The sequence below is a fragment of the Pollicipes pollicipes genome, unplaced genomic scaffold, assembly GCF_011947565.3.
Source record: "Pollicipes pollicipes isolate AB1234 unplaced genomic scaffold, Ppol_2.1 Scaffold_4740;HRSCAF=5597_pilon_pilon_pilon, whole genome shotgun sequence".
NCBI lineage: Eukaryota > Metazoa > Arthropoda > Thecostraca > Pollicipedomorpha > Pollicipedidae > Pollicipes > Pollicipes pollicipes.
This window is the reverse complement of record NW_023596545.1, coordinates 31,500,380-31,517,664: the sequence shown is the minus strand read 5'-3', so window position 1 is coordinate 31,517,664 and position 17,285 is coordinate 31,500,380. Positions and strand designations below refer to the sequence as shown.

Genomic DNA, 17,285 nt, shown 5'->3' with positions numbered 1-17,285 from the left:
CAGACCTGAGACCGCAGTTTTATATCAGGCAACGCACCAGATATTTTTGAACGCTTGTGTGCTAGCATGTAGATACTATCATTCTAGAGTACTAGCATATATATATATATATATATATATATATATATATATATATATATATATAAATTGCTGATGTTTTAACACGCCCCGGGTGGGGTGTCGAATTACCCCCTCCCCCTCAAAGGTTTTTCCAGAGTGGTTCCCAATCGGTGCGGCGCAGCCGCGCCAAATTTTGCATAGCGGTAGACAATTGAATAGCGGATCGTTTGGTATCACAAATGTATATGTACATCGTACGGTCGCTGACCTATGGCTGGCCAAAATCAAGCCATGACTTCATCGAAGTCAATTTCTAAGGAATCTTTCAATCTGATGCGACAACGGACCGTTAGACGAGGCCATACATCTTTGAGGTGCTTTCTTAGGCAGTACAAATATTGAATGAGCAGACTACGTTGACCTGAGGCTAGGTATAAAGGTCAGACGAAGGTCAAAGCCAATCTGTCTTATTATTCTAGGGCTTGCTGTTTGGGATAGTTTCTGGTGCTCATTTCGAATTTATTGGTAGCAGGAACCGCATTATGCATCCTCCATGGACACATTAGAGATCAGAATAGGTCATTGACCTAAAATGACCCAGGACAGCATTTTGTTTTGGAAACATACTGCCTAGCGTAATCTTTGTCGCTTATTCAAATGCAAAACTCAAAGCAGTATTGTATGATTTTGGTCACTGTGACCTTCAAAAGGTCAAACAAGGTCACTGACCTCAAATGACCATGTGATCGTTGGCTTAGAAACAGTTATCTAGGTTCTGGGGGCACTTTGGAGACCAACCTGGAATTTGACCGTCTTGTTTGAACTTATCTGACCCGAAGGTCATGACCTAGGAACCTCAAACTTTCACCTAAGTGAGTTCACGTACAGGTCAACACACCCTGTAAATTAAGTATCTCTAGCTTTCTTATTTCCCGAAATCTCAGGGGGTTCAAATTGAACCTCCCCCCTTCCCGCTCCGAGCGAAGCGCGTCTAGCCTGGCCACCCGGGCGCGTGCTAATCAATTTCATTTCATGACAACTACTAGGTTGTCGTGCTTCTGCCAGATGACTGTGTAATGCTTATGCAGGTGCATTTATGATGACTACTGTTATGCTATGCCTCAAAGGTGCTGCCCATAAAGTCATGTACCCATTTGCACCGCGAAAGGATGGCAGAAATCTTAAATGTAGGGAATAAGGTATGGGATGCGAGCATCATGTGTCTTGGGATTCAATTAACCTTTCATAGAGACATCACAGCTTTTGTGGATCAAATCACTAAACTTTTTTGAATAGTACTTGCGCATTAGTTCAACTCCCTGGGCACTAGCACAGCTGTATTTTTTGTTCATGCTCTTTCCCCAGTTCACCTCACATGCAGGTTTGTCGAGTTTCTGCCAGCTGACTGTAATGCCAATGAAGGTCATTTTTGTTACTACTTTTGGTGGGGTGGGTCTTAAAGTTGTTGTTCCCTTAAGTCATGTAGACTTTTTTATTTCGAAAATATGGTCGTAATATTGTCAAACAATGGTGAACAGCTAACGCACTTTGGCGCCACGCTTCCTAGAATGGAGTGAATTGATTATACAGATCACACATGTTGGTCAATTTTGGACGGCTTTGGTCAGTCAATGCCCTGGATGTTGTTGGACGCTTTAAACACTTAAGTTTATCTGTCTGCACTGCAATAGTATCTCTCTAACTCACATTGTGTGATCTCTGTGACCTGCCAGCGGGCGGACTATGTGATGCCAATGAAGTTCATTTTTAGACAGAGTGAGAGAGACTGATCGAGATTGAGAGAACTTACAATGAGGTCTCTTCCATATCTGTTCCAGGGTTTCCACACCAGATGAATCGTGCACGAGTGCCAAGCTTAAAACCTGTGTACAAAGACACTCAAGGCAATCTAACTTTGCTTGCAGTGGTTGCACGGACACTTATTACTGCTGGTGACGCTGGTTGCCTTTTACCTGTTACCAAACGCTTTGCTAGTTTCTTATTGGGTTCATTGCCGCCACGTCTCTGTGATAGTGTTCATGTAGAGTCGTCATGCATGGGATATTACAGGAGTTTACACCACCTACAATAGACATACCTACAACAGACATCACCACCACCACCAGACAGACAGCTTCATATTTCCTGAAAATTTGCACGTCGTTTGAACCATTGAGAAATGCGTGTGCACAGATCTAAAGGTGGCGATGGTAACACTCCATCTGACGTGTTTTTCTGTATCGATCACCCGTTTTGGCTGAAATAGAATGGTCATGTGTTGATGTTTAAGACGTTAAGCATAACTCACGCCATATTGTACTATGAGTTATGCATTCGTAGTTCTTCATCTGCAAGGGTAAGGAAAAGCAGGCAGAGATGGAGGAAAAAGTGTGTTCACATCACTGTTAGCATGTTAATGCATCAGAAAAGCATGTTATCATTCCTACCGACCTCAACTTCATGCACACAACTTCATCGGTAATTGTGTGATGCCAGCTGTAGACAATGTCTGGATAAGATGCAAGGTGTATGGGACGTTGGGACTACATCCAGAAATGACCGTCAGAATAACGTAATGTATGGTTACACGTACAGCAGGCAACAAGCGGGCAGTGAAACGATGAGGGTGGAGCAGCATCACTATCCGATCATGCGGCGAGAGCAACCAGTAGCCTTTCTCATAAAGGCAGTTTGTTGTAGATTTGCATTGTAGTTTGTAAACTTTCAAGTGTATTTGTAAAACTGCGTTTCTTAAAGCAGAAACCCACAAACAACAACTACAAATTACAAGTCTACAATACCACAGACAAAGTGTACAAATTTCTCGAGAATTTCTACAACCGTACCTTGGTATGCTTCATAAACGTCCGCTGATTTTCCAGCCGAGGTGCATTTGAAAGATTTGAAGTACATATCACCATTATAAATCAACGATGGCCTATCCCGTTGTAGAAAAGGTGATTGTAAGTTTAAGGTAATGCCAGTAGCGAAAATGGATTGCGGACACGAAGCTTGCAGAAGAAGGAGGTTTGCAAGAATCTCCCTTGGCAAAATAAGCAAGCTCTTAGAGGTAGTGGAAAGATTAACAAGCTCGCAGAATACAACGCTCAGAGGAAGCAACCCAATGACGGTATTGATGGATTTAATCATCTCTAATTCCGCGCATGGCCCGTGCAACCAAGCGTGCAGCGAATGTATTCCTTTCAGTTATTACGCATCACTAAAAGTGACCTTTGCAGCCGCACCGATCCCATCCAAATCCTGCGTTGTCTTGTGCTCGCGTGTTGGGGGGGGGGGGGGGGAATACTGATCCCAAGGTGATCATTTTCTGTGATTAGGCCCACTGGCATTCAAGTCACTGCCAGCATGAAATGGCTGTGTTAATAGGTCATGAAACGTCTTAATTTTAAATGTAGTTTCCACTCATACACGTGAAAGCAAGTATGCTCATCCAATCAAACTGCGCGCATGCGACGACATTCATCTTGACGCCAAACAAGGACAGCTATCGCCAGGCGTGAACGATGCATGAATCCCATGACTGTGAGTAGAATATATGTGTCATGCTTTCCTATGTATGAATATGTGTATGCTTATCATGGTAATAGAACCCAAGTGTTATGCTAGTCCACCGAGTCACTGTTTCGCTGGTTGCCAAAACAGTGCCAACATTCTGTTTGTTTACTTCTGCTTAAAACTGTAAGACCCACAGTGAAAACAATGACAGATGTACTTAATTGCTGTTATTGGGGAACCTAATGTTCTGTTCCTTGACACTTCCGATGCATTTTCCTTTGTTTCTGTGTACAAACTGCGGTATTTATGATGATGCATAGCATAATTTCTGTTTTTCCTGCGCTCGTTGGACATTGGCAATGTCAGCTGGCGGGTGAAACACCGGAGGGGGAGGAGGCATCATTGGATTTCCTATTGTTGGAATCCCATGCGACTCAGCACAGGGTAATGACGTCATTGGTGCCTCGGTATGTTATTGGCCCCGCCGCTGGTGGCTCCAGCGCCGTGGCGTAGCGGAAGCGTAGGGTAGATGCAGCATTCAAAGTGATTGGAAGCAAGGCAATTAATAGCCATTCAAAGTTTGATTGGAAGCATCAAACGAAGTCGTATTGGTTCGGTTAGTGTTTGTATTACCCTGCAGGCAGGGGCGTCAACTTTTCGAAATGATTGGGGATTAGCCCAATAGCTAGATGAAATCAATATTTTGTGGTAGGGTGAGCCATTCCCCCCCCCCCCCAACAAATTATTCGGTGACATGACGCCCTTGTGAGGACCTGTGAACCCAACCTCGCCCTAAATGCGTTTCTCGCCGCCTCTTAGGCCACTTTATCTTGATGTACTGTAGTTTTTCAAGTTGGTAGAACGGAATAGCCCTTTATTTTAGTAGCACGGTAACCAACCGCAGGTAACGTCTGAAGAAGGTCCCTGTGATATTTATATTTTCCCAAGATTTTGCAGCACTGGGGTCAGAAGGTTTGTGAGGGGGCAACGAAGTATGGTGGGCGGGTGCCACACGAGGGTCCTCTCAGCGGGAACAAACCGACCCCTGTCTACAAGGTCGTGGTCTTCAAACTCTGCTACCGCTGCTGTTTAGTGACTATGTAGAAGCACAGTCAAGGGACGCCCCATCCGGCCCACAGGTCTTCATTTTTACCATAGCGCTCTTAAAAGAAAATTAGAAATGGGCGTGATGCGTTCTCGCCGAGGCCTGGCCCCACCCTCTTAAAAAATATTGATTGCGCCCCTGCTGTTGGTAAGAACTTGCGGCAAGTGGGCGCGGAAGCTGTCTAAGCACAGATGAAAAAGAGCCACTGTGCTTTATCATGGAGCCACAGTGCATGACAAAGGATCCTGTGTCAGCAAGGGAACCCGAGTCGGCAACGGGCCCGTTTGCTAGAAAGGGACAGTGACGGGACCTGGAATGTCAGCCGCACTCTTTCATTGTTCGCCCCCCCTCCCCCGACAATAGAGGGAGATAGGAAATAGGGTAATAAAAGGGCCTGCATTGATTGAGACGATGGCATGGTAATGCGTCGGACAGTGGGCCCAATAACCAACAAACGACCTTGCTCTGTTTTGTTCAGGGGCCTGTGTGAGAAATCATTGTGCGTCACTGAATATCTCTACTCGAGTCGCACTAACTGCTCCCGTCAGACGACGGTCGGTGTCATAAAGGAGACCAATGTGACCTCAAAGGGCCTCTGAATCGATCATGAGGCTCGGCGCCCACGTTACCAGAACGTAGCACCACAAGTATTCTGTGCCCCCCAGTGTTTCACTGACGCCGCCGCCTGAGCGAAACTAGTAAGTGGTGTCAGTGTCCATTCCATGGTCCCTTCATGAAGAAGTCTGTCGGAATAACAGGATAAAAAGAAACAAAAGGAAAAGAAACTTTGGGACCCGCTCAAAACTTAGGGACTTTTACCAGGAGCCTTTCATAAAGCCCTGTGCCACTTTTGCTCCAGTAAGGTTCTGGGTGCGACTCTGGGCACGTGCACATGGGTGACACAGAAACCGGCGTCGGAAGAAGCGGGGACAGCGAGAACAGTGAGCCCGACTGCGTGAGCCTGATTGCATGCATTGGCACCAACGCTCAGTATGGGCGATGCAATTTAGGTTTGGTTTACCGAATTTACACCAAACTAAGTGTTTGATAACGTAACGTATTTATAGGCACGGAAGGTAGAAAGGGTAGCTTTTCCCAGCAAATCTGACATCCAATGCAGCTTTAACCAACGGAAATGCAAATATCCAGACCGTAATATCCGTTGAATCGTAATATCGTAATATCCGTTTAAATAATATCCGTAACAATCGTAATAACGTAAATATCCAGACCGCATTGTGCGGGGCTGCGGTCTGCCCTCGCTGTGCCAAGACTTCAGTGACGTCACGTCAACGTTGGGCGTATGGGGTGCTTAAAAGCCGGTCGGGCGTATTTATACGTCCCTGGCAATGCCGGTGATCGACGGCGACAAATTACACACGGCGTCGAGTTTTACCACTTCGATTGTACAACGCGCGCTAGTTTTATGAGACAGTTGTAATTTGTACTTTGGTGACTCTAAAATACAAATAACAAACTACAAACGGGTTGTAACAATTTTTTATGAGAAAGGCTACAGCTGGAGCAAACGGCCGAAACGCATACATTTATCGTGTGTGCACAATTTTCGGGTGCCTTAAAATAGCCACCGACAATATGCTGGCAAGCTCACTCAGTCCACGGCCTGTCGTCTAACTGCAGGTGAATGATAAACTTAGTAGGAACTATTGAAACCATAGCAGCATCTTATTGTGACAAATGTAATGGCAACTACCGATTAAAATTTCGCACATAAATGGTTTGAATAAGAAGACGTTCCGTGCCTGAACCAATGAATGAATGCTACACATGTCTGTGGAAGTATGTCAGCGATCACGCTTATCTTCCCACACATATAAACGAGTTGCCTTATGTTTATTGAGGCAACCTCATGGTTGCCTTCATAAATACCCCACCCACACAATACGTTTTTTACAAAATACCAATCAGGGTGTGAAGTTTGGGATGAAATAAGAGCAGTCTGCGGCTGTAGAGCGCGCTAACCGATTGTTTGATTTCTCATGAAAACAGTTCATGCATAGAATATCTATTGCGCTCACCGCAACACAAGTCATATTTTCATGTGGCTGTGTTTTACCGCCAGTAAAACGAAAGTAATTCTAGACATGAGCATGCCTTGAAAGTCGGCAATAAATGCTTTAAAGTATGTGTAAAGAGGCACTGCAGGCAATTCGCTTCTCACATTTCCTCGTCATGCAAAACCGCGAGTATGGTTTTGATCGTAAGTTTGCAACTCCTGAGCATTGATGTAAAGAACTTGCGTCTCAACCGCGTTGTTTTTGCCCTATACCCATTTCATGTGACACAAATTATCCTTGGGTGTTCCAGTTGTTAGCATCTTGCCCTTTATTGGTATATCCATAAAGACGGATGCCACGAAATTCCAGACCATCAACACAGTACCTAAAATCATAAATATGAACACATTATTTTACACGTACATGCTCGCACGCATGATGTCATTATGCAAGCATTCTTCTGTACTTAATAGTCACATCATGGTCTTGAAGCCTTCCTACGCTGTCATAACTAGCGTGTGTCACGACGCTCCTTTGCTTTCAGCTCAGCTGATAATGCATTCGTCTACCGCCACGTCCATTAGGACACCCGTTTAAGCTTCAACTACAGTTTTGACGCTCCCTCCGGCAACCGGTGCGACACATTCCAACGGTAAATGGCTCACAATGGTGTATTCGACGTCATCCCCTCGGAATTATGACTCCGCCAAGCGCGCGGGTCGGCTGCAGGGGCTGCCTGTCGTCGCTGCTGTCGCCGCTGTTGCCGCGGCACGGCGCGCGGTGGCAGGCTCTCCGGGCACCGCTCTCATTGGCAGTCGGGTGGGGCGCCGCGGTTCAGTGGCGCGTCATCGCGCGGCGGGTCCCATCTGCCGGCCATTACCTGCCGGCGTCGCGGCGGCCGCACCGTCCTCACGGGGCGCCGCCGATCTGCGGAAGATTGGAGCACCGGAAGCCGCCCCCTCCCGGCCTCCGCCTCCGACGCGGGAGGCACAGTGAATACCGAGTAGTCAGACGACGCTCTAATATCTCGGACCTGATGGTCTGCGGGGAGTGGGCCGTAACAGTTCTCAGTGAATTCGCACGACATTGCCAGCGATGAGCGAACGTTTTGTAGTCGCTGCGCTCGCTGCGAGAAGTTGGGCTGTCACGGATGCAACCAACGCCGCGACAGACGCTGCTGAGCACATGAGCACTTTACATCCACACAATTACAATTCTGAAAGGCGAGGCTGCGCATAATGTGTTTTGCACATGTGCGAATACATATTGCCCCTAACAAGAGACAGTTGTTGAGTGTTGTTGCTAAATCCGACATATTTCAAACAGATGATCGCAGTTTTGCCAACATAGATAATGATTGCGCCATTTAGTTTAAAATATCTGGAACTGTGGCAGTTTTGGGTAGACTTGACTAGGTTTGATTATTTGTATCACAGACTTCTCCCATGGTTGTCCCGAGGCGATGCTGATTTTTTTAAAGGGAATGTGTGCGTGATAGTAGCGCGCTGGGGCCATGCTGCAAGCGAGATAAAAACCCAGGCCCTCACATGTGAACCGAAGGCACTAACCACTCGGTCATTATGCTCCAAACGGCTGCTGATGAAGCGAAGGATGATGCGAACACGTGTGTTGACGGATACACACTTTACTCCCATTCCGCCAGAACACATGTCACGTTTACTCGGCACCGGGTGTGCGTCGGTGGATTGGGGCGTTTGACATTCACATTTGTGTTTGTTATGTTACCGTTCGGTGAAGAGACAATATAGATCAAGGATGTTAGGTGTACAAATGAGTAGGGTAGGATGTTGATGTTTGTTAGGGATGGGATGTTGATGTTTGTTAGGGATGGGATGTTGATGTTTGTTAGGTGAGTAGTACAAATGTCAAAGGGCAACCATGCATTCGTCCGCTGCAGCATGAATTCTCCATTTGTCAACGGGACAAGTCCCTGGTCTCTATAAGTTGCCCCACATCATTTAACGCCGTTAACAATACTTCGGAATAGAGGAAGCAGCCTATCCTTCAGCCAGACTGGCCCTAGTTGAGCAACTTTCATGTTTGATGTGTAATTCTGTTGCTTCTGACCTTTTCTCAGACTGAAAATTAATAGTGAGTTCCTATACTTCCAGACTGTTCTTAATCGCGCGAAAAGTTGAAGAGATGATTAAAGCGTCGGAATTGAAATTAATGCGTTTTCAATGCACATCTACTGCAACGGTCCTAAATGCTGCGGTTTCTCTCTAGCAACAGATCCCGGTTTAAAGAGGGCTTTCAACAAGAGGGCAATGGTACAGGGGTCGTGAGAAATATGCGCTGTCATATTGCAGGACAAAGACGTTGAGCTCGATCCACTCGTGAAACATATACTTTTGTTGAAAAACCTGAACAAAACCCGGGCATATTAGTGAGAAGAAAAAACAAAAGGATCGGATATCTCCATTAAGATATCGCCATGCCAAAACATCCAACTTTTTATGCTAGACAGACGGTTCATCACCCAGAAAGCTTTTGCCATTCGCATTGTCCAAACCGTTTTAGACTTGCCAGTCGTCATCCACACCACAGATAGTACCTTCTGATAGTGATTATTGCGCGTATTGAATTTTCAGCAACAAAAAAAAATGATGAGCAATAACCGTGCTGCAGCTAAACATTAGGGAAGGGCGACATCTGCCTTTCCCTCCCCCACGTTTCGGGTAGTTTCACTCATGTTCCATACCAAAATTAGGTCGCTTGGTATGCTGTAAAGGTGCACCACAAAGCCAAGTGCCACCAAACGCATACAATAAAACGGTCACGCGCGTGCAGCAGCTGCACCTACGGCGCGGCATCAGCGGCACGGGTCCCAGGGGGACTCGGCTACCCCACCGACGTGAAGGCTCGTATCCCGCGCCCAAGTCGACGTCCCCTTTTCCAGAGCCACGTCAGATCCAGCACTGAACGCTCAGGAAACGCGCCGTAACATGCATCGCTGTCTCAGAAAACTAATCAGAGTCAGTATTGAAGGCTCCAGCAGTCCATCAGGGCTAGTGCGAATTCTTCGCGAGTCCATCATGATCAGCATCAACGTTTCCAGAACCAAACCGGAGTCAACATTGGGTCTCTGGCACATAGCCGAAATCGACGTTCACGCCCCGCTGGCTGACGCATCTGCAAAACGGCGTGCCTCTGTGACATTAAGCATCTGAGAAAACCAGATTGCTTGGAGGCCGCTTAATTTCCTGGCGTTTCTGACATAGGTTTAACTGAAGCGGTTCAATTTCCTGCTTCATCGAGCCCTGGAAGAGCTGAAACTGTTCAATGTTCCACACCACCCAGCCTGTGGGGAGCGCTTACACTGCTTCGTATTCCGATCGTGTCAGTTACCCGACCCGAGATGCCCTGGAAAGTTCCGGGTAGTTTGTCCTGGCCAGGTCTGGCTCGCCGCCTCGCGGACGACGCCAAGCGCGGGCAGCGGGCGAGAAGATTCGCTGATGCACGCAGCACTGATTAGTCTTCCGAAGTCGGGGCTGTCCACTTGGACCAAGCCAATTTAGGTGTTGGGTACAGCTGCGTCGACGAAATCGTGCCCTGCAATCGCTGCAAAACTGCGCATCGCCAGGCAGTCCGCGAGAAACAGACCGGGCCACACAAATAGTTCCATGGCAGTCCACACATACGCAAATACTTCCAAATAAAAAAGTATATCGACACAATCGCCAGGATCGTATGGTGTTGTCGATCGGGACCGATACTGGTTACCCGTACTGCCCCCGAGCAATTAATTCCCTTTCTCTCGGCATGGCCATGATGGTAATCTCCGCACACCTGGCTTGGCCAGGCTGGAGCCAGCCCTGCTGACCACGCAGCGGCCCGGCTGGGGCACCAGCGGCGTCAGCGTGCCGGGTAGGCCGGGGTCGGGTCGTGCCGAGCCGACCCTGACGTGCGTGCGATGGCCGGATGGCGGTCCGCGCCCTCTTACCTTGCCGTCCGTCTTGCGGTGGCCCTCGTGGATGCGCCAGACCATCTCGGGCCCGGCCGTGGCCACCTGCTTGCCCATCTCGTACATGTTGTGGATGGGATTTCCGTCCGTGCGGCTGCTGCCCAGCTTGAACATGGCCGGGTTGGGCATGGGGCGCGCCGTATCGCGCGCCACCGCCACGCCGTGCGCAACAGGTCCGCCGCCACGGCCGACTGGGGAGCGGCGCGCGCTCACCTGAAGCGCGCGGTCGGCGCCGGCGCCTCGCTGCACGGGTCGCTTCGATCGGCACCAGACGTCAGCCGCGTCACCGCAAGCACGGCCACTGGGCGTCAGATACGTCAGTCATGCCACCATATGTGCGCCTGGTGGACGACAGATCCGTCAGTGACGTCACCGCAAGTACGGCCACTGGGCGTCAGATACGTCAGTCATGCCACCATAGGTGCGCCTGGTGGACGACAGATCCGTCAGTGACGTCACCGCAAGCACAGCCACTGGGCGTCAGATACGTCAGTCACGTCACCGTAGGTGCGCCTGGTGGACGACAGATCCGTCAGTGACGTCACAGCAAGCACGGCCACTGGGCGTCAGATACGGCAGTCATGTCACCATAGGTGCGCCTGGTGGACGACAGATCCGTCAGTGACGTCACCACAGGTGCGGCCGGCGCCACCACACCGAGAAGTTGGAAACACCAGCTACTTTACAGCAGACACGGCCAGCATGCCAGGGGCGGCGCAGCAGGGGGAGGCAGAGGTTGCCCCTCCCCCACACTCCAGCGCAGAGTTGCCCCCTTGGCTGCAGACAGGGGGCGCAAGAGTATGTCTTTGCCCCTCCCCCTGAAACAAAATTTGAGCAGGCCAATTTTGTACAAGTAAAGACTCACGTGGATTACCAAAACGCCGATCGCAGAGGCCCCCATGGCTAAGCTAGAGAGTGCTGAATCGGGCTCAAAAGACTCTTTTCTTTATCAAGAGGCCTGTTTTATGAATGGTGAGCACGCCGTTATGAATAAGGGAGCCCACAGTCTAGATCAGGAGGCCTAATTTTGTGTTAAGGAGGCATTTTACTGGCTCGGGAGGCATTCGTTTGTACTAGGAGACCCCCATGATAAAGTAGAACGTCTCGTTGTGGGCCGGGAGGCCTCCGTTGTGAACGAGGAGGCTCCCGTTTTGAGCAAGGGGCCCCTTTTCAACTAGTAGGCCCGTCATGAGCTAGGAGACCCCGTTATGCACTCAGGGACCCTCGTTATAAATTAGAAGGTACCGATTACAGAATAGAATGCACCAATTTTAGGCTAAAAGGTCACAATGATGAGCTACGAGGCTCTCTTTATGAACTGGGAGGCCGCGCAATGAACCAAAAGGACTTTGTTACATACTAGGAGGCCCCTGTTTTGGAGACAGATGCCTTATGATGAATTAAGAGGCTCCCGTCATCAAATAGGAGGCCACCTTTACGAACAGGGAGGTCCCTGCCATTAACTAAGAGGCCTTGTTATAAACCAAGGAACAAAGTGCGCAGAAGGTGCCGCATCTCCTTGTTCATGTGCTATTTTAAGTTTGCCAGCCGCTTCCAATTCTACCTCTGTCTCAGCTCGTTCGTCCTTAAACAGCTTGAGCATTTACACCGCCTTACTTCAACATGGGCCCCCACGGGAACAGGGAGCAAACGAGCGGGCATGCGTATGCTAGCACCGCGGTACAGGATTCACTACACAGTGTGGAGGCGCAATAGGCTGAACGTCTCACTGCATGCGTTGCAAGGTTCCTATTGTTCTGCGTTGGTCTGAGTCCAAAAACCGTCGTCTAGGTCTTTCGCTGCTTTTGCACATTCAGGAGAGAAGAAATTATATTATTTTTGGTTCGTTTTCTTTCTCGTATCCCTCTTGTCGGCTAGGCAGTGTCTCGCAGACGGGAAAATTGCTCATCGCGTCGCTCCGTATCAGTGTCGGCAGTCAAAGTAGAAATTTAACGAATGCTTTATACATATTGACGAGGAAACGAGGACTAAAAGCCATCCATGCTTAAAAATCCTGTTTAAAGTCATCTGCACACGAATGCTTGCGATATAATACACGCACTAGTGGGCCTGTGGCAATTATTCACCTTGGAAGAGTGATATTATGCAGCCCGTTCTATTTCTGGAACTGCCATGTCAGAAGCACCCAGTGTGCAAGAGAGCTGGGAGAACACGAGAAGCCTTCTATGTGCGCAATTTCGGTGAACCTGGATCAGAGGCCAATTCGGAATTTCGTCAAGAAGGGGGGGGGGGGCGAGGGAAACGCAAGCGGCATTGTGGTGCCCGCTTGAGTTCGGGGCCCCCTCAAACACATGCTATTCTGGATATTCAAGTTAAATATTCTTATGACTGTTACTTTCCATGCGGGAACTCATCTGGCTATGCGCAGCCCAGGACAGTTAGGCGTGCTACGTAGACACACACAAGCAGCGCTTCCATTTTCTCCAGATCATGGTGGCTCCTGGCACTTTGATGACAAGTATTTCGGAGAAGATATGACAAAGTGTACTAAAGTTACAGGGGTAGTAACCAACGAAAATGACATGTACAACGTCCGCGGCGTGCACTGTTATGTTCTGGTATACTCGTATGTACTATTCGAACTCATGCGTGCTATCACGTTGCGCGTAACAAGCCATTGGCGCATATCCGGCTGTTGCGCTAAGGTTAAGGAACCAATGGAAATCGTTGTCGTGTATACCTCGGACTCGTATACAAAAAGTTATTTAACTACGCCCCTGAACACGAGCAGGCGAAACGCCGGCAACAGAGAAAAATCCTCCTAAAAGTAAAAAAAAACTTCACCGGAAGAGCCCACGGCCAAGGTGGAGGCCGATCGACATTTAGATCCCTGCCAACGGCGTAAGCCCTCCGAAAAAAATGGGAAAGCCTGAGACCAATAGAGACGGCACCTGAGCGATCGAGGGTGCCGCGGCACGGCAACAAAGTGGCTCCCGTCAATAGTTTGGGGCCTTTAGAGCAAACGATAGCTATAATAGACTAATATGGTGGGCCCTGAACGATCGGGAGCTCCCCGGTAGGTTAACATGAAGAGCACCGGCCCGAGCTCAGTGCCCTCTAAGAAAAGCAAAAAACGGGAAAGCCCAAGAGCAGTGTACATCAAGTAATACTCTTGAGCAATCGAGAGCACTCAGCAGATGAACGTGCAGGGCCTCGGACAAGGGCTTAGGGTTCTTCGAGTAAATATGAAATGCCCGAGACCATTTTAGCGCGCCACTGTGCGACTAACTGTGCCCGAACAGGTTAACAGAGACGGCCCTGGCAAGAGTGAAGGGTTCTCCGCGAATGAGATAAAAGTGAAAGGCTCTGTATCAACTTAAAAGGCCCATGAGCATTAAGTGCTTCAGTGCATCAACTTGTATGGGCCCCAGCAGCAGCGCAGGTCGCTCTGAGCAAGAGGAAAAACTCGAGACCAATGTGAATGGCCCTTGAGCAACCGAGAACTCGGCGGGTTGACATATGGAGCCTCGGCAAGAACACATAGAGCCTTTCGGACACATGGGAGGAATCCATGGACGACTCCTGATCAATCAACGGTGCTCGGCATGTTAACAGATAATCCCCTAACAGCAGCGTAGGGCCCCACGAAAAAAATGCAGAGATCAAGGGTAGCAAAGAAGGCTCCTTAGCGATCATATTGACCCAGCAAGTGATCATACAGGGCCCCCGATAACATCGCAGGACCTCTGGGCAGCGAAATGAATCTCAAAATCTTCCGAATCACCGCTCTCTCAATCAGCGAAGAACTATGTTTGGCTGCTGAGGGGCCCTCTACATCCGCTTGCGACTGGTGTTTGTCTGGAGGCCCCAAAACGCCGAATTTTGCCGTTCTTTCTGTAAAAAATTGCATCCGTTTAGCAGGTTATGGGTCCCTTCCGACTTCAAGGTAGCGGGAAGGAGATATGCTCTTTAGCCCCTCCTCTGGATCAGCTACTGGTCCGGGCAGATTAACAGACGTTAATAAGAGCGAAGGGCCCTCCAAAGAAATTAGAAGTACCTAAGACACAATGTAGAGGCTTCCGAACGATGAATTCCGCCCGAGAATGTAACAGGTGGGGACCACGACAAGAGCGTAGGGCCCTCCATTAAAAAAAGAATTACCCAAGACCCGGTGTGCAGTCCCCGTGAACAATCGAGTGCGTCCAAGCAGGTTAACGGATGGTTTCCTGACGGCCCTCCGCAAGTCACAGGAAATCGAAAGAGCCCTATATAAATGCAGAGGGCTCATAAGCATATTGCGAGTGTGTCGGTAGCTAACCGAGACCAATGTGTATGACCCTGGGCAACCGACAGTACCCCGGCAGGTCAACATGTGGGGTCCCGGCTATAGCGCAAATTGCCTTTCGGGCGAATGGGAAAAGTCCGTGGTGGGCCCCGGATCGACAAGAGTACTCCGGCATGCGATCAGATAGGACCCCTGACAGCAGCGCAAGGACCTCCGAACAAATGCAAATAAATATGGGCAACGTGAAAGGCTTCCTAGCAGTTGGATTGACCCTGTCAGTGGACATATGAAACACCCGGCCATAGCGGAGGGCCTCAAGATAGTGTAATGAACCTTACAATCTTCTCGATCACTTTTCTTTTAATGAGGAAATACTATTTGTGTCTGTTGGTGGCCCCTCATTTACGCTTGCGGCTGTTCTCGGTCGCCTGGAGGCCCAAAAACGTTCAATTTTGTTACGCTTTGTGCTAAAAATTGCGTCTGTTCGGACGGCTATGAAACATGGGCCCCTTCGGAGCCTTTGGCCCCTTCGTGGGCCCAAGGGGAGGGACCATGACCCCGTGGTCCCCATCTGGATCCTCCACTGCCCTGGATCATTTCTGTCTTCGTCAAATCAGGCCAGAAGCTACATTCCGCGTGTCTTACAGCGGACCTTGACGCATACTCTGCTACTCTGCCGTCATTTCAATCGGAAAGTAGCTTCCATAATTTGTATCCATTTTACATTTCGTGGACGTTGCGCTTAGATCCGCTTGAGAAGCATCAAATCAGCATGTGTGTGTTTTATTTGAATAATCACATTAACAGACAAACGGAAAAGAGCCTCTCAGCGTTGCGGAAAGGTATGTTGCACGCCAACCAAGGTCGAATTGTCAAATTGTCGCCTGTTTCTAGTAAAGCAGCTGCTGAGCGTAGCCTTACTTACCAATGACGACATTTATCACGGTGGAATCATTTGCGTGCGGCTAAAGAGGACCCAGGAAATAACTCCAGGTGTAAAATAAGGACGCAGCATGCAGTCATTGATAACATGGATTACAGTCAGATGATAAAGCGCTTTTACCTTGAACCGCCGTGCGAGGTCGCAGCACCAAGCCGGCTGATCGAGGTCATCACATGGTATGGCACTAACGACGCTAATGCCAAATCGAGCGGAAGCGAGTCCCTGACGCAAAAGCGCAGCACGGCACGGGAGCGGCGCATTGGGCGGCAACGGCCCAAGCTAAGCCACTCCGAACGTCAATACGGATCGCGGCGGGGCTTATAAGCATCACTCCAGTTCAACGAGGCGTTCAACATCTAAGCTCACGTCGAATCGACACATTTCATGCGGATTGGCGAGGGGATTGGGAAGCTGCATGCCGGGAGCCTGCCTCAAACCCCGCCTCTTCTCACTCACGCCTCACGATCACGAAATGAGCGCTATACCGGCTGAGCCGCCCCCCCCCCCCTCTCATAGAGCCGCCCCCCCTTATACACCTGCAGCGTGTTGGAGGCTCGTGCGTCCCGTGTCGGGGGTAATTACTTACAGTGAGGAGAAAATGTAACCTCTGACTGGCGCCCTTTAGCACGGGCCCGAGTGGCCGGCTGAATGCCATACGCTCCGGTGGAGGGTCAACTTGACACCCCAATGTTTCAAAAATAAAGATAGCTAGGAAAACGACATCGTGATGAAAGGTTGGTCTGTATATTACATCACTTGTGTCAAAATTTGACATTCCTAGGTCAAAACCTTCGCGTCAAATATGGAAAAACAAGGTCAAACTCCAGATCGGTGTTCAAAAGACCCACAGGCCTCCCCTGCAACCGCCTTGAAACTAAATACATGCTCTACGCAAAACATCACTGGTGTTTATTCTAGATCAATGACCTTGCTGTACCTCGAGAAGGTCGTGGTAAACAAACGTCTATGATTTTATTTTATTTTTGTATTTAAACGGACATGTAAGATTGCCATACTCGGCATGTTCCTGAACAAAATCATAATCTGGGCCAATTTTGGTCAGCGACCTAAATGACCCGATCTTTAGGAAAATTATGACAGATCTCTGTCGTGGACCCTGCTGTCAAGAAATTTGAATGAAACGTCAGAACCTGCCCCATAACGCTGGGTCCACAGTAAAATATCAGCTAGGTTTTGGCCAGGGTGTAACCTTCATACGTGACCCAAGGTCAATATAACTCGTATTCATCAATTTAACTGTCTTACTGTTAGTCACAAATTTAGTTATATTTATATATGTATGCATATATATATATATATATATATATATATATATATAAGTATTAATCAATTTAGCTGTCTTACGAAACCATTTCGTAGATATATGGTTTCGTCTGACACCCCGTTGTCGC

The 17,285-nt window shown here is 48.8% G+C and overlaps 1 protein-coding gene across 1 annotated transcript in view; it reads right to left on the bottom strand.

The window, feature by feature from the left end:
- Positions 1–17,285, bottom strand: part of LOC119098204 (SCY1-like protein 2) — a 189,470-nt gene that overhangs the window by 166,913 nt on the left and 5,272 nt on the right. The window contains exon 2 of the mRNA XM_037221130.1: positions 10,664–10,875. Coding sequence (XP_037077025.1) covers positions 10,664–10,875 — 212 coding nt within the window. The remainder of the gene's footprint in view (positions 1–10,663; positions 10,876–17,285) is intronic.